Raw genomic sequence first — 20,651 nt, 5'->3', positions numbered from 1 at the left:
AATATTGTTAAACCAAAAACCTGAAAACTACTTTAAAAACATTTAAAATCCATCCTGAAACTATCATATTAATTAACTAAGTCCTAAACCGAGCCTCCGTGGCTCGGTCACAACATTTTATCAATATCTATAAAACAATCACTCAGTAATTAATTAATTACAATATCATAAACAACTAATCTAATAAAATAGTTTAAACAACTAACCAATTTCAATCTTAATTAAACTAACATTTAAAATTTAAAATTAGTTACATAACCAATTTCATTATTAAGTACAAATTGTTAACAATTAAACTACAAATTAATTAATTAACTAAACTAACAACTTATTAACCAATTTGATTTCCACTGCAAATTAATTAGTTAACTAAACTAATTATAAACACTATATATATTAACAATTATAATTACATTAATTAATACATGTACTTATTAAACACAAATATACTCCATTCATTAAATTAACAAATTAATCAACAAGTTAATTAAATTAACTACTTATTAACCTAACATATTAACATACTTATTAAAATGTAATAACTAATTAGCATTTTTATAAATATGTGAATTAATTACATAAATAACAACTTAACTAACTAATTACTATAACTAATCAATTAATTTAATTAACATAAATAACCACTAACCTTCACCGACGTGGCTGCGAGGTACAAGGCGCGGCAACGCGGAGGCGACGCGGCGCTCGACCAGGCTGAGGCGATGCGGAGAGGATGGGATGATGGCCGGGGCTGGCGAGGCACGACTAAAGGTCAAGGCGTCGGAAATCATGGCCATAATTTACAAAAATAAAATAAAATAAAAAACATACCGAGGCTGAGAAGATAGTGGTCGGAGGTGGTCGTGGCGGAGGGATGGTGGTCGGAGGTGGTGGTGACGGAGAGATTGTGGTCGGAGAAACAAAAAAAAAAAGTAAAGATGGTGGAGGTGAGGTGGCGGCGGAGCTTCACAGGGCACGGTTGGTGGTGGTGATTACTCGGTGGTGGCGACAATCTTGCACTCGGTGGTGGTTCATGGAGTTGAGATTCCGGTGTGGTGGTCTCGGTGGTGGCTTGGTCGGAGAGAGATATTGTGGTGGTGAGGTGGCGACGGAGCTTCACAAGGCACGGCTGCGGAGGATCGGCGCGGAGGAGAGGACCGGCACGGAGGAGAGGACCGGCGCGGACTTGGACGTCGGAGAAGACCGGTACGCGTGGTGCTCGGAGAAGAGAGAGGGAGAGAGGGAGCGAGGTCGCAGAGGGAGAGAGGGAGGGAGAGTCGCAGAGGGAGGGAGAGAGGGAGGGAGAGTCGCAGAGGGAGAGAGAGAGGGAGGGAGAGTCGCAGAGGGGCTGTTGGGTGTTGGGGCTGTTGTGAAGAAGATGAAGAAGTCGCAGCTTTAAAAACTAACCCTAGTAATAAGGTTATTTTTTTAAGACTTTCAGGTGCGACTAGTCGCACCTGAAAGTTTTCAAAACTATTGGGTGCGACTAGTCGCACCCAATACCACTTAAAATCAGCGAAATTTTTTTCCTTTTTGGAGCCATTTGGGTGCGACAAGTCGCACCTGTTGCCCATTTAGGTGCGACAAGTCGCACCTAATGCCCCTCCGCACCAGAAAGGCTTATTTGTAGTAGTGAATCCAACTTTTACTTTCTTTTTCTTCTCTTGAACTGCTTTCTTTTTCCCTTTCTGTTAAGTTTTCTTCTTCTTCTTCTTTCTTCTTCTTCTTTTCAGACAGAAAAGTAGATAAAACAATCTTATCATAATAAGGAAGTTCCTTGCTCTTCTTAGAGATTTTCTTACCAACAACAGGCATATACACAAAATGAACTTGTTCACTAGTAACTTCAACCACAGTTTCTGTCTCCAAGTAACATGCTTAGAAGGAAGATGGGCATCCTTTCTAACATTATAATTAGTCGCCTAAATAGAAAACTAAGTAGTGTGATCCATAACACTACGGGACATATTTGACATGTTGAGGTATAATATTTGTTAGCGGATCATTGAGAAGCCATGCACGCGATGATGCAACAATCAAGCTTAGTAAGTTTTTCTGACGGTGGGTCAACAATGTCCCACGAAAGTGGATGCGCTGGTACTCAACACAACCTGCCTAGCAATTTATTTTTCTTTGTATAGAAATATATAGCCTTGAGGGAAACATGGGCTATCTAGCTATTTCTAGAATCTTCCCAAAGTGAAGAGCCCATGATTCCTCTTACAAATTATCCAACAAATTACAAACATTTTGAACCGCTAAAAAATCCCTTTCACACTCCTTTATCCGGGTTTGTACCTTCCAATAATTTTAGCTTGCAAGTCCTTAACCTGTTTCTACACTGAATTAGCCATAGTTGTAGATGGATTGCCACCAAACCGTCCATTGTTGGCTCGACATACACCTCATGATATCCCGCTGATTCTTGCATGCATAGAAACAGAGCAGCATGCGCTCACGGGTGTGAAGACACTAGTAAAAACTGTGGATTATACAACAGAGCTTCTACAACGGTACAAATAAATATTGTAAAAAGTATAAGTTTACAACGATTTCACAACAGTTATTTTGTAATTATAAAATATTGGACCTCTTATAACGGTGTATATGTCCCTTTGTAAAAAATTACACAATCCAGACATTATACAACGGTACAAATAAGTGTTGTAAAAAGTTCACTTTTACAATGGTACAATATAACCATCGTGAAAACTTAACTTTTTCTCAATGGTTTTTTTGTACCGCGTCGTAGAATATTGGACCTTTTACAACACTACATTTTTTCCATTGTAAAAAATTACGCAACCCGGACATTATAAAATACTAATATTCCCGATGTAGTGAGACCTTCTAAAACGATACATGTAATGATTTTATAAGATCTCGCCACGGCGAAAAATATACATCGCCGCGTCGAGAATTTAAGATTTTGTGTTATTTTTACAACGACACGCATACCATTGTAGAATTTTCTACAACAGTACGTGTACTGTTGTAAAATCTACGAGATTCTACAACGGTACATGTAACGTTCTAGAATCTTCTACAACACAGGTTTTTACTACGGTTTAAAATTATTGTAGAAGTATTTTACACTACTACAAAATACCCATTAGAAGTCGGTATATTTGCATCGGGTATATTTTTGAGCGACGTACAAAATTAATTTTTCGAACTCGGTTGACGTGGCGCGTTGTGAGAGGTCCAGGTGGTGTAGAGTGTGTGTCGCTTTAACAGAGAGCGACGCTAGTTTGGGAAATTCGCGGGTAAAATCCTTGTTGCAGTAGGAGAACACATTCGTGGGGGATTAGAGTTTGACGTGATTCTAGTCCCGGAAGCACCTTCACTGGGCCTGAAAAACTTACAAACCCAAGCCGAATTCTGATTTCCCCTATCAATGGCGTCCCGAATACTTCCATCCTCCATCCTCCAACCATCTGGATTTGCTTAAAATTCAGGAGAAGACTACTTCTGCACCAAGTAACCGGTAACCCTCCCGTCTTTCTTATCACCGGAAAAGATTTAAATTTAATCAGAGAACCACACCCACAAACTTCCAACCCTCAATCGCGGAATTGATATTAAGTTATCAGTCAAAAATGCATAACCATTTTAACAAAGAAGATACAAGAAGACGTACAACATTTGATAATAATATATGTTTTAACTTCAAGATATCATCATATTACTTTTATTTAATATTTTTAGATCAACATAGTAAGGTGTTTATTCGGAACCTACGGATGAAACAATATTCGGGCAATGATCTGGAGCATACATTATTCTTTCAAAAAAAAAAAAAATTGAACTGACAGAGAGACGGACTTAATTAAGTAAGTCCATGAACGATTGAAACTGTAAGTTCTAGCTAATTCCAAGGGAGGCATTCGAATTTTCCGTATAACGAGCGACACACTCCTGTACTCCTGACCTTCCAAAGACACTCGGTACACTCGACCGTGTAGATATTCGAATTCTTGTAGATGTCGAACCAATAGTTGCGAAGGACGCCGTTCTCGTTCCACTGGAAGTTGCAGAAGAATTGTGTGGTTTGGAGAAAGTTGACTCTGAATCTCCACGAATACGACTCTCCCCTTTTGAGGGTATGTGGCCCGAGGTCGTCGTCTCCAGACTTGCAGTGCACTTGTAGCTCCGTGGCAGGATCAATGTCGTTTGTGAGTTCGATCCTCTTTCTATCAAATGCTCCTCCTTCGCTTAAGCTAGTAGTGTACAATAAGACGAAAGCAATGAATACAATACGGAGAGTCATGGTGGATAAATAATGCAAAAAGTGGTATTCGTGTTTTGTATTACAAGTTTGTTTGTGTGTTTGGGTTTGTGTTTGATTTTTGCGAGTATTTATAGGTGTCCATTGTGTGTTTGACGTTGATGGAAATATACAAGAGTAGTCATTTGGGATTTTACATTTATGGAGTATTATCTTGAATTAATGATTAATTTGTGTAGTCATTTTTATGTTATACAATCATGTTTTCAAAGAGAAAGAATCATGTCTATCTTGAATGACGATGATCGTCAGGATAAAAGAATAGTAAGGATCAGTTTTAAAGTTCACTTCTATTTTCTTTCAATATTAATATTAATAACCCATCCTTGATTTAATTCCATTCCAGTTATTTATTGGACTATATAGATTTATCTTTTGTTTTAGATCGCTTATATATGAACTAGTGTATCATATGAGGAAAATCTAATACCAGCAATGACATTGTAAGGTCCTAAGTACGTATGTCGATTCTAATCTTCGATCAACTTCAACCATCTAGTATAAGTGACACTACTTTCTGCGTCTGAGGTCTCCTCTTCTTTCGTGACTACATAGGAGAATGAAATATTATGTGTAACTGTATGAATGAAATACAACTTCAACAATTTGTCTTGATTATTTAGTCCTTACAATATTTCTTTGTAATTTAAACTTAAATATTACATGAAATTATATGAATGAAAACATTGTAAAAAAAATATTCAATACTTTCATAAATAACTAAAAAAAATCCTCGATCAAAGAGTCAGAAAATATTCATAATCAGTTTAATTTTAGGAAAAGTTATATAAAATAGTTATTTGAATTGATTAGCAAAATAGCCAAAGTTTTAAATTTTCAGGAAAATAGCAAAACTTACATTGTTATAAACAAGATTAAAATTTTTTACACCAAGATTAAATTTTTTGCAATTATTTATAAGCAATTTATCATTTAAAAAAAAATTAAATTAGGATCAAATTTTTTTTGAAACCTTATTATTGCATATTTTGAAAATTATTGATTAACAAAAATAGCTTTTAAAAGTTTCAAATTTTCAGTAAAGTAGACAAAATTACGTTGTTATAAACAAGATTAAAAATTTTTACACAAAGATTAAATTTTTTGCGATTATTTATAAGAAATTTATTATTTTAAAAAACATACTGTAGGATCAAAAAAAATTTCGAAGTCTGATTATTGTATATTTTGACAGTTTCACTAATTTTAGACAAATCATAACATTTTTTCAAATCTATTACTTTAAATTAGCTATTTACTTTGGTCATCTTTAATTTTATCCCTTTTAGTTTTATGCTCGTTGGACTTGTAGCTTGAATACTTAATGTTGATGAATATTAAATAAAGTGTTATTATATTGTTGACCACAAGATAATTAAAGATAGTCTCTGTAGTTTTGTAAATTATATATGTAAAAATTATTATTGAAATTACTCTAATAAAATGCATAGCACCATATTCAATAAAGTTGGTACCGTCGCGAAGGTCTCGATCAGCGAGACACTCATGATTTTGACATGGAAAATTGCCTCAGCTGCTACTTATTTGATAATTTTTTTTTCCTATTTTTCACCAAAACCTTAATTTGGACACCAATACCACTAACACCTATGTAAAACTACCCATTTACCCTTCACTTTAAATTTTCTTATTTGGCTCTCTCTCTCTCTCTCTCTCTCTCTCTCTCTCTCTCTCCGCGTCAGTCTCCATAAAGTATGACTCTCTCTCATCTATCTCTCTCTTCGCGTCAGTCTGGTTTCTCTCTCTCTTCTCTTTCTCGTTCTCTCTTCCCGTCAATCTATCTCTATCTCTCTCTCTCTCTTCTCTTTCATGTTCTCTCTTCCCATTCTATCTCTTTCTCTCATTCTCTCGTTCTCTCCGTCCCCTCGTCGGACTGTTTTTTCCCCGATCTCTCTCTCGCTTTTTCTCTTTCTCTTTCTCTTTCTCTTTCTTTACCCCAAAACCACCAGACCCAAGAAACCCAGGAGCCCGAGAACCAGCTCTCTTTCTCGCACCAACTCTCTAAAACCCGATGATCCTAACGCCCATGAGACCCAAGGTCGCGCACAAGGTTCGTTTCGCTTTTTCTCTAAATTTTGTAATTTTAGAATATTGTTTGGGTATGTTAAGAATGTTCAGAGTTCATCAGTTGTTGACATTAGATGTCAACAATGGACGTCAATTGTTGACATCTGAAATCAATAAATAATGAACATTGTTGACTATAATATTGTAAAAAAACACAGAAATGTCAAAAAAAAACACTCCCTTGAATCTCCGGCAACAAGCTCTGACGACTTCGACCCCCGAAAGAGAGAATGTTCTAAAAATGAGGTACATTTTGATGTCGAGCAAAACTGATTTTTTGTTATTATTTTTTTGTGATTGTAGATGTGATTTTTAATTTTTGGTTACTAAAATTGTAGCCAATGGATGTGTTGCGAATTTTCTCACACACGCAAGTGCACGTGATCGCAATAGTAATAAATCATAAGAACGAGTCGATCCCACGAGGACTAGTTAAATTGAAGATTCAAGATTCACAAGTTTGAATGAGAACCCAAAAATAATGATAGAAGGTTTGTCACAAAATTATCTAACAAATATATAAAATAAATAACAAAACTAAAAAACGGTTTTACGATTATGAAGGCGGAAGACTATGGTTTCAAGAGTTCAATCTACGGTTCTGATTCACGGAAATTACGCACGATTATTGTTGTTCATATATTACTACTCGTACTCACGCTAATCGTATCACTAAATCTCTCTCGAGCATCTAGCAACCTAAACCCAATGCCGGAGTTTTATCTCTCGATCTCAACTCCTAAAAAGCACGGCAAGCATTCACAACAAGAGTACACACACGAGTCTAAAAGAGCCTAGCTATGTCTAGCCTAGGAATGAATTCTAGTAATCCACACAAAAACACAACAACCTAATCTTTCTCAAGCATTAGAGTTGAACATAAAACAAGCATGAGTTCATGACAATCATACAAGCATTAAGCATAGTTATCGATTAAGTAAAAGTGATGAGAAAAACAACAACCTAACAATTCTAATATCATGAATCCTACATCGTAATGAACCCGCTACACCATAGCCCTACATGAGACTAGTTCATATTAATAACCACGACAATAAAAATACTTAAAGATGAACACAAGAACAACACATCAAGAAACATCATAAGCATATGGAGAACTTGAATTAAAATATAAGAGTTTAGAGAATAGAACACTTTGATTAGGATTGTAGCAAAATGGTGAAACTCTGCAGCTCTCTCCTTCTCTTCAAATTGGAGCCACAAGTATGAACAAGTCTGGAAATTTTTGGAAAAAATAATGAGAAAAACTAAGGAAATTAAAAGATGTTCTTGATAGATTCTAAAAATCTCCTTCCATGCATGACTTCTTCTGAAAGCATTGGTCTTTTTAAGGTTGAAAGGACTTGTTTTCGGAGCAATCTAGGTCTTCCAATCGCATCTAATGGCCAAAATCCGCTCAGAAACGTAACATTGGAAAAAGCTGATTTTGGGACCGCGCGGCGCGCACTTTTGATTTTCGGCTTCGCGCGGTCCGCGCATACGACTCTGGAGGCGAAAACGGCAAAATTTTTGTTCGCGCGCCGCCCGCTTCCTACTCGCTGCACACCGTTTTTTAAACGGTCGTAACTCCTAGCTCCAACGTCCGATTTCTGCAAATAAACATGCGTTGGAAAGCTAAGTGAATCATCCAAAATCATCATTTAAAAATCCCAAAATCCTGCAGAAGAGGACGTCGTTCTTTGTTTCGCTCCAATTTGTCCAAATGTGTATGAATCTCCTTGAAATTGTTCCGAATCATCACATGATGCGCTAATAATCTCCTCAAGACCCAATTGGCCTTTTAAACATGAAAATCACGGATAAACACATAAAAACTATAAAAAAAAAACACTTGAGGACTCGTTAGTTTTTAGTCCGGGAAATATGAGTTTTACGCGTAATAAACGCACCTATCAGGATGCACAACTCACGGAGTTCCAACTAAGCCGGGCTAAGTACATATGGTACTTGGATACTTTTTCTAGTACTGAGCCTGGATCGCATTTGATCATCAGCCTCGAAAGTGTTATGAAAGAAGTCTTGGGAGACGACTGGGAGACTAAGTTGAACGAAAAGTGAGATTTTATGGAAGTCGTGCCCATGGGGACACTACTGTTTATGCTGAAAAGCCAGAGAGATGAACTCCTCTTCTATAGGAGCATGAGGATTAACAAGAAATGGCCCTTAACTTGAATGCCTGAAACTTCTTAATATTTATATTTGTGTATGGGTTTTTGTATGACTTGAATGCCTGAAACTTCTTAATATTTATATGTGTGTATGGGTTTTGGTATGACTTGAATACCTAAAACTTCTTAATATTTTTATTTGTGTATGGGTTTTTGTACGACTTGAAAGCATGAAACTGCTTAATATGTCTATTTACACTATGTTTTATATATATGTAATGTTGTGAATTGAATGTTTGGGTCATCTGGTTTTAGACCCCGACGGTGACATCAACTAAATTTAAATTCATACATTAGATGTCAACTGTTGACATCAAATGTCAACAGTTGACGACAATTGTTGACATCTAATGTTTGGGTCATCTGGTTTTAGACCCCGACGGTGAGAAAGAGAGTTGGTGCGAGAAAGAGAGCTGGGGTCAAGAAAGAGAAGGAGAAAGAGAGAGGAATATTGGCGGAAACGAGAGAACGAGAGAGAGAGAGAGAGAGAGAGAGAGAGAGAGAGAGAGAGAAACCACTGACGCGATTAGAGAGAGAGAGGAGAGAGTCAGACTTTTCCCCAGACTTTATGGGGACTGACGCGAAGAGAGAGAGAGAGAGCCAAATAAGAAAATTTAAAGTGAAGGGTAAATTGCTAGTTTTAAATAGGTGTTAGTGGTATTGGTGTCCAATTTAGGGTTTTGGTGGAAAATAGGAAAAAATTATCATAGGTAGTAATTGGGACAATTTCCCTTTTGACATTGGTGACCACGTGCTTCTCACATGCATTTTTTAACACGTCCAATTTTCTTATTTGACTATGCGATTATTCAAAAAAACATGATCCATTGGTGGTGTTTTTTCATTAATTAGATGGGAGCCATTGATTCTATTTACAAACATGGGTTTACGGCTAAATATGATTTTTCATATCTTCTATTATGTTTCAAACCTGATTTGGGGTATTTTTTTTTTGTTAGTTAGGATCTTTTCCAAACCCATAAAATACTAGAAAAATGTCATTAACAAAATTACTTAATGACTACATTTTATGTTATTTAATATTGTGTTTAATTACATTTTTCCTAATTTATAAAAAATCTTAAAAAATATATATAATTTAAGCCTGTCACGCTTTTATACAGTAATACCAGATATACTGCGATATGTGAGGCTTGCCGTACATGCATTAAACCATGCGTCTATGATGAGGCTGCATCTTTTGCACTTTTAGGTTCTGATAATTTGGACTACATCGGTCGGATGTGGTCATCAACTTACAATATAACTCAAATTAATAATAAAAAATCATATTATAAAATAAAAAGAAAAAAACTTACACAAAATCTATATTTTTTTTAGATGCAAGTTTAAAATGTAAATCCTTATTATCAACTTATATTGTAAGTTACTTGAAATTTTGAATTTAAATTTTGCATAACAATGAGAATTTCATTATCTGATGTGATATGTATACTGAAGCTATACTATCGAACAAAAGAGGATATCTTTGGTGGAGTTAACATGTTGGCACATCAGATTGCAATTAAACATTGGAGCACGATTCAACACCATAGAACAACACCAAGTGTTTTACATTATCAGTAAGATGGAAATAGATTGATGGAAACTTGATCTCTCTTAAAAACCTGGAACTACAATACTAATAATGAGCCAGAAAAAAAATGCTGTTGTAAACCAATGCAGACCAGGATTTTTTTTTAAAGAATGGGCTTAATTGCCCAAAAAAGCACATCTAAAACGCTGATAGGTTTAATATTTGGGCTGGGTTTAATGCAAAGCAGGAAAAAAAATTTAAAGAATGGGCTTAATTGCCCAAAAAGGCACAGCTAAAACGCTGCTAGATTTTATACTTAGGCTGGGTTTAATCATTAATGCAGACCAGAAAAAAAAAAAAAAAAAAAAAAAAAAAAAAAAAAAACCCAGAAGAAGGGGCCTTCCTTGGGAGGTGGCCTTGGGCCGTTGCTCCACTCGCCCCCCCCCCCCCCCCCCCCCCCCCCCCCCCTGGGCCGGGCCTGGTTTAATCATTAATGCAGACCAGAAAAAAAAAAAAAAAAAAACCAGAAGAAGGGGCCTTCCTTGAGAGGGGGCCTTGGGCCGTTGCCCCACTCGCCCCCGCACCTGGCACCATTCACTCATACGATTGTTGCAATATACAAAACCAATAGAAATCACCAACAGCAATTGTGTGAAATGTTATTTGTGCATGAGAGCAAGGAATTTTTTTGTCGAGGTATAATCTGATTAGGGGATCATTGGGAAGCCATGCGATGATGCAATAATCAAGTTTACTAGTTGCTCTCACGGTGGGTGAACTCCAATGACCCGCGACAAAATTCAATTGTCATAAGTGAAGAAAATATGCATTAATGTTCACAAATAATTTATTTTTCTGTTTGAAAGGACGGCGCACCTAATTAGGAAATTTCAAATTTGATTTTAAGGAATTAGTCAACGCTTCATTTTATTTTGATAAATTAAGTGTTTTCAAAACTAACGTGTATATATCTAAATAAACATATGAAAATATTAAGGACAATCATGTAAAATATTTTCTGATAAATGAGGTCACGTCATCAAATGTAAGTAGATTTAAAATATCCTTAAACCATAGGCTATATTGAAAATCAAACATTTCAAATGACCTAATCAGCAGTGAGATTTTTCTTTTGAAATTGAAGACATTCATTAAACGAAAAGTAAACTAAATCGGACCCATCCATAAAATTGAACAAAAGATCTCACAGGTTTAAGATGCATGTCAGATTCCGCCAGTGGAATCAAACATACACACGAATCAAACATACACACAAAATTACGTTGTTATAAACAAGACTACAATTTTTTATATCACGATTAAATTTTTTGCGATTATTTAAAAGCAATTCATCGTTTTCCAAAAAAGTATCGTAGGATCAAATTTTTTTTGAAACTTGCTCATTGTATATTTTGAAACTAATTGATTAGCAAAATACCTAAAGTTTCAAATTTTCAGCAAAGTAGCCAAAATTACGTTGTTATAAATAAGATTAAATTTTTTGCGATTGTTTATAAGAAATTTATCAATTTAAGAAAAAAAATTAATCATATGATTAAAATTGTTTTAGAATATGATTATTGCATATGGTTATTTCAGTAATTTTAGACAAGCCTTAACAACTTTACAAATCTATTACTTTAAATTGGCTATTTAGCTTAATCACCTTTAATTTTATTCATTTTATTATATTTTTTATCTTCATGAGACTTGTAACTTGAATACTTAATATTGATGAATATTAAATAAAGTCCTATTATCATGTTAACCATAAGATAATTAAATGAAATTCTTTTTAGAGTCCAAGATGTCGCGCACAATGGATACTCAATGAATGCGACAACCAGAACTTAAATTATAGACGGATAAAATAATAGACCATGCATAAACGAAATGATACAAGATGGGAAACCCAGTTCGGTGCAACGTCACTTACTCTGGGTGACAGTGAGCCCAAGTAGAATGAAAATTCACTAAATGAATAGTAGGACAAGTACAAAGATGGAGTTATATGAACAATCCTTGTTTCAATGCCCTTCTCCCGTGTGTTTGGTAGATCTGAATCTCAATGCACGTGAACAAGAAATTACGCATAAGATCCATATGAAGAAATTCTATAGGACGTGAGGTAGTAAGATGTTTCACCATCTTGGAGACATCTTTCCCTGCTTTCCAACTTGGCATTGACCACAAACTCTTCCTTCTTCAATCTTGAGTTCAGGAATGCCAACAATACCCTTTTCAAATTTGATCTTCTCCATACTCCTCATGTTAATATCGCCAAGTTTCTGGTGGCACAATTTAGCTTCATCAACTTTAGAGATGAGAAAATATTGAACCTGGGAACCCTTACTGGGGGACCAAATGTAGCAGTTATCTTGGGAGCGGATTCCCTTGATAAGATTGACTTGTTATTGGTTAGACACAACACATTCCTCATGAGTAAAGTTAGAAACCAATCCTTGATCACATAGTTGACTAATACTAATGAGATTAGCAGTGATATCATTAACTAATAGCGCATCTTACAAGTAGGGAAGACCGGGAACATTAAACTGACTATTACCAATGATTTTAACTAATACCATCACCGAAGGTGACACGAAAATTTAAGTAGGTCTTGATGTTGGTTAGATAGCTTTTGACTCTACTCATATGGCGAGACCAGGCACTACAAAATACCAGTCTTCATGTGTTGAAGGACGCAGAGAGGTGTAAGCAATATTGGCCTTATAGTCACCTTTAACTCTCTAGACTTTGTGAGAGATGGAGGGTTGGACATCCTGACGTCTATGGGAGATCTGAGGGCGATAAATAATTTTCCCATAGAGACAATAATAAAAGGGGCGTATATGACCATATCGACCATAATAGTGATAGATCCAATGAGGTCTCTACACAGGAGACCTCGTTGATCTAACAATAATTTGATGTTGGAAAGGATGTTTGATGCAGATGAGCGCTCGATTTTTGAGACATCTTGGAATTTTAACTGCATCCATTCTCCAAAAAATCTCAATTGTTTCGAACTTTCTCTTTTTGGAATTTTTAAGGTCATATTTAAAAAATATTTTTGTCTTGGATCTCCAAAAAATCCCAATTGTTTCGAACTTTCTCTTTTTGGGATTTTTATTGGCGCGTAAACGAGGTGCTCTACCTAACTGAGCACAGTATTAAGTTCTTTTTGGACATTAATCTGTAATTCGTCGATTTTTGGAGGTTGGATACTGATACTGACAGTAATAAATATACTAAGATTATAACTAATAATTATAAAACTAAAAAAAAATTACTTCCAGTTCCCTTATGAGAGGGATGAGCAAATGTAGTATTAGAGTTGGAAGCACAATTAGTTTAGCCAAGCCCTTTCATGTTAAACGATGGCTTCCCTATGGTGATAATCTTGTCAATATTGTCAATCCCAAGATCATTCTAACAGATTTGGTCATCTTCTCAATCTCATAAGTAAGCCGCACGACTCACGCTTTAACTCGACAATAGTCTCCAGATGTCTGGTTTTGTCTTCCGTGAGAGACTTAATAGTCTCCTTCTGGTTCTCTAGAACTTGAAATTCTTCAATCCACTTACAATAAAGAGTTTTTTAAGCATCAGTCAAAACTTCATCAGGGAGTTCATCATCCGAATGATATTGAACATTAGTAAGATTAAATGAACTAACAACAATAGTAGAATAATCAAAACCATTATTCGAGATAGACGCAGTAAAATCCACAAAATTACTTATCTCATGATATTCACCTCCCTTGGATTCATCGTCAGAAACTGCGGCATTATAACCTTTTTCTACTTCTTCTGAAAATTAGGACATTATTTCTGAATATGCCCATAGCCTTCAAATTCACAACACTGAATCCCTTCAGATTTGTTGGGATTATAACAGTTGAATTTATCACCATCACGACCTGTTTGTTTTGAATTTCCATGTTTATGAAATTGTTTTTGGGGAAAATTGCCTCTGACAACAGGTGAGACATTTCGCCCTGACCTTCTATCTAGCCTTTGCATAACCCTGTCAAATTATTGGCCAACATAGCAATATAATCATTAACATTATCATTAGTCTCAAAAGATAACTGCTCTTTGTTCTGTAATAGAGTGCTTGAGTGCCCTTCCTTTTAGCTTTGGAAAGAGACATTTTATAGGTCAAGAGAGACCCAATTATCTCATCAACTTTTATATGAGAAAGGTCATGGACTTCTTGTATAACAGTGACTTTCATGTTGACTCTTTCAAGAAGAGATGTCATAATCTTCTGAACAAGCTTATCATCACTCATAGGAGTACCGAGAGAGAAAGACTTATTAGCAATGTCATAGATACGCACAATGAATTTATAACTAGTTTCTTCTTTAAGAATATTCATTCTTTCAAACTTGGTAGCGAGAAGCAAAAGACGTTGGAACAGAATTTAGAAATCCCTTCATGAGCAACTTCAAGAATGTCCCATGCCTCCTTGGCACTCTTACAAGTGTTTATGAGCATAAAAATATTCTTATCAACACAATTGTATATAACATTTAGAGCACGGGAATTACCAAGAGCAACTTCATCTTCAGTAGGAATAACAACACCTCCAACACACTAGTACAAAATATAGCATTAGGTGCGACTTTTGTCGCACCTGAAAGCACCAAAGTCGCACCCAAAAGTGTCATCAGGTGCGACTTTAGATGCGACAAAGTCGCATCTGAAAGTCCGCACCTGATGCTTTTAGGTGCGACTTGTCGCACCTGAAAGTCATCACTATCAGGTGCGACATTTTAGGTGCGACTTCTCGCACCAAAAGTCGCACCTAAATATACTCCAAAATAAGATATTAAAGCGGGATATATGGTATCAGATGTGACTAGTCGCATCTGATACTTTCGCGGGAAAAGTATCAGATGCGACTAGTCGCACCTGATAGTAATTCCCCGCCTAATATTTTGGCGGGTTACAGTACAATCAGATGCGACTAGTCGCATCTGATTGTCTGTAGTTTTTTTTTTTAAAAAATGCTGATTATAACAGAATCAGCCTATAAAAAATTCTATTAGAATCAATATTTTTTTGTTAAATCAATTAAATAATTTTAATAATAATAATTATATAATATTAATTAGAATAATTATATAAATAATTTAATAGAAATTATAATATTAAATTCATAAAATTTGATCATTTACGTTCAATGAATTAAAAAAATTACAATCTATTCCTTTTGTTTCCCTTTTTCCCTCGAAGTCTTCCAATTCTTGAATGCACGGCCTCCTCTTCCGCCAGATCTTCCTCTTGCGCTGCCGCTCGAACGATGTCGCTGAAATTCTACCGAATCTGGCGTCTGAGCATTCGGCATTGAAGCTGGTGGCGGCGTTTGAGCATTCGGCATTGAAGCGGATGGCGGCGTCTGAACATTCGGCATTGAAGCTGATGGCAGCGTCGTCCCAGGGTGCATCATCGCGGGGGATGTCTGCATGGGAGACGGATGCTGCTATATGTAGGCAAAGAACTGTCGCTGAAACGCCTCCATCTGAGCTCGTTGCTCACGCCTCATCTCTTCCATTGCGACCTGTTGTGCGGCCAACGCTGCTTGTAGCTCGCTAACCACTGGATCTGGAACGCGCCTCGATGAAGAACCTGATGAGGAGCTGTCGTCCTGAGCCTGAGCCAAGAGATACGAGGATCTCGGGATCGGGGGACCTATCCCGACATACCAATCTCGGAATCAATAAAAATTACTTAACACAATATACAATACTATAATTAGTAACACATATAAATTAAACATATATGCAATATACAAACACACACATATATATATATACATATATTATTACACATATATACATATATTAATTAGTAACATATATACATATATATACTTAAACATGAAAAAAAAAATAAAAACACTAACCTTGCGTTGGAGATTCAGCGGGGACGGCGGAAACGGTGAGGTCCGGTAGCTGAGGCGCTGTCGGAGATGGAGCAGGGACGGCGGAGATGGTTAGGTCCGGTGACGGAGCTGGACAAAACAGAGAAAAATTGCAGTGAGAGAAAGAGAGAGCCAGAGATAGAGTGAGAGAGAGAGAGAGATAACCTGGTGGCCGGAGCAGGGACGGTGGCAGTGGTGACTGGCGAGGTTCGGTGTCACGACCCGCGAGCTTCAGCTCGCCCACAAGCCGCGACCGATCAACTCCAATATTATACATATTAAACAATAGATCATAATACTTTTATATATATATTAAAATAGTTTGCGAAAATCCGGAGATATTTTTCGCTTTTATAACTTAGAGTCTTATAGCGACTCCTATACAAATACATTCCGGAATGTTTTAACAAAAGATACTAACCCCCGGTTAAGAAACCCCATAGCCCATAGGTCAAGGCAATACGTGCTCGGTCTCGGTCTTCGATCTCGTTTTCCGCTTACAAGCTTTTCCCTTATCTACATTACCAAGGGTCACAAAGCTATGAGTCGATTGACTCAGTAAGCGGGAGTCTAACCTATGAAAGAAAACATATAATGCAGAGCCATGTGACGTGCAAATAATCACATAAGAATGCAGGATGCCATTGCCGCTAATTCTCTAGCATGCATAATGTGTGATCACATCCTAGCTAATACTTGTCACTCCACAAGGTCATACATTTCTTTGTTCTAACCTCCGGAATGGCAAGAGACCAACTTCAGGCTTCGAGCAGCCGCCTTCCGCTGGCCTAGAGTTTTCGTTTTGTCTGGGATCCACTAGTGGTACCATTTCCTTCTCATTAGGACGTCCGCGCCTACTGGGCTCTTGACGGCAATGAGCTCGCGAATCGCGACCTTCACCCATTCCGCCATACGGTGCCTGCATCAGCTACCGTCGAGTCTCCAGTCTCACAATGAGCTCGCGAATCGCGACCTTCACCCATTGCGTAAAGAGTACTCAGCGCACGGATTTCTAAATCCGCTTCATACAAGTCAGTGACTTGTAGGTACCACCGACAACGTTTTTAATCTTTGGGTACTCTAGCGTATAGAGTACACAACTAAGCATATACAGGAGAGCGTCTCGGGTTAAATCCCGAAAGAATTATTGTTTTCCTTTCATGCTCGTTAAGTGTTTTAGGTTGAAGACTCAGGACGTGACTCCTGGTACTTCTACCCTCGGCTCGAATCCGAGAGTCCAACTTGCTCTCCTGTCACCTCAGATCTAGCCAAAGCCTATGGTTAGCAGAGGGATCTAACTACAACAAAGTAGCAACGTGGCTGGTTCAAGTTAGCGTTTGAACCTATGGGTAAAAACCCGACTAAAATTTTCCATAAAGAGTGGTCGAAGCCTTAATCTTCAATGTTTGTGTCTTTTAAGGCTTTTCCTACTCTTTATTATTATTAACACGAAAATGCACGTAAACAGGATTATTCCCTTGGTAAGTAGTTGACTTATGTCTCCACGCTTACTTGGAACAACTCGATAGAAAGTTCGACAACTTTCAGCGATGTCTTGCTTTTCGCGTTCTCCGGAATACTTGACACTTGTCGAAACGTCAAAGGAAGAGTTAATCGAATTTTAACATCGATAACACTTTCCTCGAAACTTCAAATTCCCGATTCGTTGCCTTTGACTCTGTTGGTTCCCGCTCGTCCATCTAATTCTGTAATCCCTTTCGCGGAATCCGATAACTAGTCAATTTCATGATTCCAAGCTCACATAAATTTCCGAAATCAAAACTAAATTCCTCGAGACAATTCAACGAGCCCGGAAACATACTCTATTCAAAATCCGGACCCAAGCAAGTCACACAACCAAACAATTCCGGAGACACAACGAGCAATCCTACAACCAAACGAGCACAAACACTCGTATCCATATTCAAACACAAGGCACATCATATCCTCATCGATACCAAACATACACAAACAATTGCACAATCTCGACTCAAGTCCCCGATTCAAACACATAATCAAAATTTTATGGCACATAATCGGACTGGTTTGGACAGCGACTGAAAAATGCATCATAACTCGAGCTATACAACTCGAAATCCAACGATTCCAGTTTCAAAACATAACTAACTTCCGTACCTTTCTAACGATATATTATAAGCCTACATATGACCAGAATAGCTATCTCAAAAACAGCCCGCAATATTGGGTCGCTGTTCTGGAATTCAGCAGTTCACAGCTTTGAATACCAGATTTCAAAAATTCATAACTCTTTCAATACTCCACGGATTATTACGTTCTTGGTCATTTTAGAAAGCCCATAATGTCTACTATCCAGGAAAAATATCAACAAAAATAATCTCAGAACACATTGGACTGTCCACGTCCGTTTCTACAGGCTGTGCAAAGCAGTAAAAACCAACTCCAAAATCAAACCAATCCAAGAAATTCGTTTTCAATCACCAAATTCATCTCATAATCATCACCAATCAAGCTCAATGAACAATCAAAACCAACCAAAAACTCAGATTTCATCTCGGATCAAAAACCCCCAAATTGAGCTATGAACCCTAGATTTCGAAATCCTCACTTTAGCCCAAGAAATCCATACCTCACTTGAAGAGTCGGACCATTTGGACCGTCCTCACCCTCTTTTCCCCAGCCGGAGGTGCTCGCCGGAGCTCCTAGGACGCACGGCGACCTTCTCCTCTCGGCTCGTGGTGTGCGCGCGACTCGGAGATGGGCGGCTGGTCTAGCGCAAGCACGGAGGAGAAGAGATGAGGAGAGGGTGGTGATGTGGTTGGTCGGCCGGAGAGAGAGACTCGGTGGTGGTTGTTGTCAATCAATTTTTTTTTCTTTGTTACTCTTTGCAGGTGGCTCGCGCGGGTGAAGAAGAAGGAGAAGATAAGATATAGTGCACGTGAAGAAGAAAAGAGAATGAGGGGATAAGAACGCCACGTGGCAGCTCAAACTTATCCTATTATTCACAAACCAATCTCTTTTCCTTGTTTTCTTTCAAATGGGTCCCTTAAAAATCATTCCAGCCAAGTCCTCTTCATATAATTATTTAATTAAACCCATAACCGAATGGATTATAATTATATGATTCGAACCGAGAATTTCCTTGTTCGTTGTAAATTAATTAAAATATAATTAAGGTTTCTCGGAATTAATTCTCGTTCTTGAGAATTTATTTCTTAAGTTCATTTCCGGAATATTTCCTCGGAAATAATTCATTAGTCGAGATAAACTCGATAATTCTTTTATTTATTCCGAGATTTCTCCTTACCTTAATATATTTTAAATTAACTCGATATACTTATACGTCCATCATTCACTCAACAACATAACTGTAACAAACGGAAGCTCATTTATTTTATTCAAATCTACAAAGAGACCGATGTAAAAGTCCATACTTTACAATCCCTACCCCCTTAAAAGAGTTTCGTCCTCGAAACTTAGAACAAGGCAGGGTACTTCTTTTGCGTCTCACTCTTGAGCTCCCAAGTGGCTTCTTCTGTGGAGTGTCTTTTCCATAGTACCTTGACCAGAGGGATAGTCTTATTCCTCTATAGTTTTTCTTTGCAATCAAGAATCGCAACAGTAGGCTCTTCATACCTAACTTCAGGAGAGATCTCAACCTCTTGCTCTTGTAGAACATGCGAAGGATCATGCACATACTTTCGCAGCATGGATACATGAAATACATCATAGAGGTTAGACATGGATGGTGGTAACGCCAAGCGACAAGATATCTTGCCTACACGCTCAAGGATCTCAAAAGACCCGACATACCTTAGACTGAGCTTTCCTTTCTTTCCAAACCTAATTACTTCTTGCATAGGTGAGACTTTCAGAAAGACTTTCTCTCCTACCTCAACTCTAGCGGCCCTCTACGCTTATCTGCGTAGTTTTTTCTGACGACTCTGAGACGTCTTCATTCGAGTTTGAATTTTCTTGATTGCTTCGGTGGTCTGCTCGAGCAATTCAGGCCCGATGAACTCGCTCTCACCAGCTTCATCCCAATGAACTGGAGAGCGACACTTTCGCCCATAAAGAGCTTCATAGGGTGCCATCCCAATCGTCGCTTGATAACTTTTGTTGTACGAGAACTCGACCAAGGGAAGATAACGACTCCACGAGCCGTGGAACTCCAAAACCCATGCTCAGAGCATATCTTCTAACACTTGGATCGTGCGTTCACTCTGACCGTCAGTTTGGGGATGAAATGCAGTGCTGAATTTCAGTCGCGTCCCCAAATGCTGTTGTACACTCTTCCAAAATTTGGACGTAAAACGAGCATCACGGTCAGAGACGATTGAGCTAGGAATTCCATGTAGACGAACAATCTCTTTGATGTAAAGTTCAGCGAGTTTATCCACAGTGTGAGTGGTCTTGATGGGCATAAAATGAGCTGATTTGATTAATCTGTCGACAATGACCCAGACTGAGTCGTGACCAGTTGTGGTTTTTGGCAAACCTAACACGAAATCTATCGTTATCTGCTCCCACTTCCACTGTGGAATCTCAAGTAGTTGCAGCAGTCCAGCTGGCTTTTGATGCTCTGCCTTAACTTGTTGACAAGTTAGGCACTTTTGAACAAACTCAGCTACATCTTTC

At 37.6% G+C, this 20,651-nt stretch overlaps 2 protein-coding genes across 2 annotated transcripts; both read right to left on the bottom strand.

Moving 5' to 3' along the window:
- Positions 1 to 3,465: 3,465 nt before the first annotated feature.
- Positions 3,466 to 4,270, bottom strand: LOC149393836 (S-protein homolog 29-like). The gene is made up of 2 exons (XM_089618182.1): positions 3,932 to 4,270; positions 3,466 to 3,504 (listed from the first exon to the last, which is right to left on the bottom strand). The coding sequence occupies exons 1-2, from the start codon at positions 4,268 to 4,270 to the stop codon at positions 3,466 to 3,468; spliced, it is 378 nt and encodes a 125-aa protein (XP_089474308.1).
- Positions 4,271 to 15,322: 11,052 nt separating this feature from the next.
- On the bottom strand, positions 15,323 to 16,311 carry LOC149393835 (uncharacterized). Its single transcript, XM_089618181.1, has 3 exons — positions 16,200 to 16,311; positions 16,017 to 16,124; positions 15,323 to 15,802 (listed from the first exon to the last, which is right to left on the bottom strand). Exons 1-3 carry the CDS (start codon positions 16,309 to 16,311, stop codon positions 15,594 to 15,596), a joined length of 429 nt encoding a protein of 142 aa, XP_089474307.1. The 3' UTR covers positions 15,323 to 15,593.
- Positions 16,312 to 20,651: the final 4,340 nt, after the last annotated feature.

This window comes from Urtica dioica, chromosome 6 (assembly GCF_054948205.1).
Source record: "Urtica dioica subsp. dioica isolate 48M chromosome 6, U.dioica_male_clone48M_v1_H2, whole genome shotgun sequence".
NCBI lineage: Eukaryota > Viridiplantae > Streptophyta > Magnoliopsida > Rosales > Urticaceae > Urtica > Urtica dioica.
Note: the sequence above shows the minus strand (reverse complement) of the source record. Positions and strands in the feature narration are given on the sequence as shown.

Coding starts and splice junctions, on each gene's coding strand:
- LOC149393835 (XM_089618181.1), bottom strand. CDS start 16,311: ATGTATAATATTGGAGTTGATCGGTCGCGGCTTGTGGGCGAGCTGAAG. Junction 16,125..16,199: donor GTCCCTGCTCCGGCCACCAG/GTTATCTCTCTC, acceptor TGTTTTGTCCAG/CTCCGTCACCGGACCTAACC. Junction 15,803..16,016: donor CGCTGAATCTCCAACGCAAG/GTTAGTGTTTTT, acceptor ATGTCGGGATAG/GTCCCCCGATCCCGAGATCC.
- LOC149393836 (XM_089618182.1), bottom strand. CDS start 4,270: ATGACTCTCCGTATTGTATTCATTGCTTTCGTCTTATTGTACACTACT. Junction 3,505..3,931: donor GTACCGAGTGTCTTTGGAAG/GTCAGGAGTACA, acceptor TCCGGTGATAAG/AAAGACGGGAGGGTTACCGG.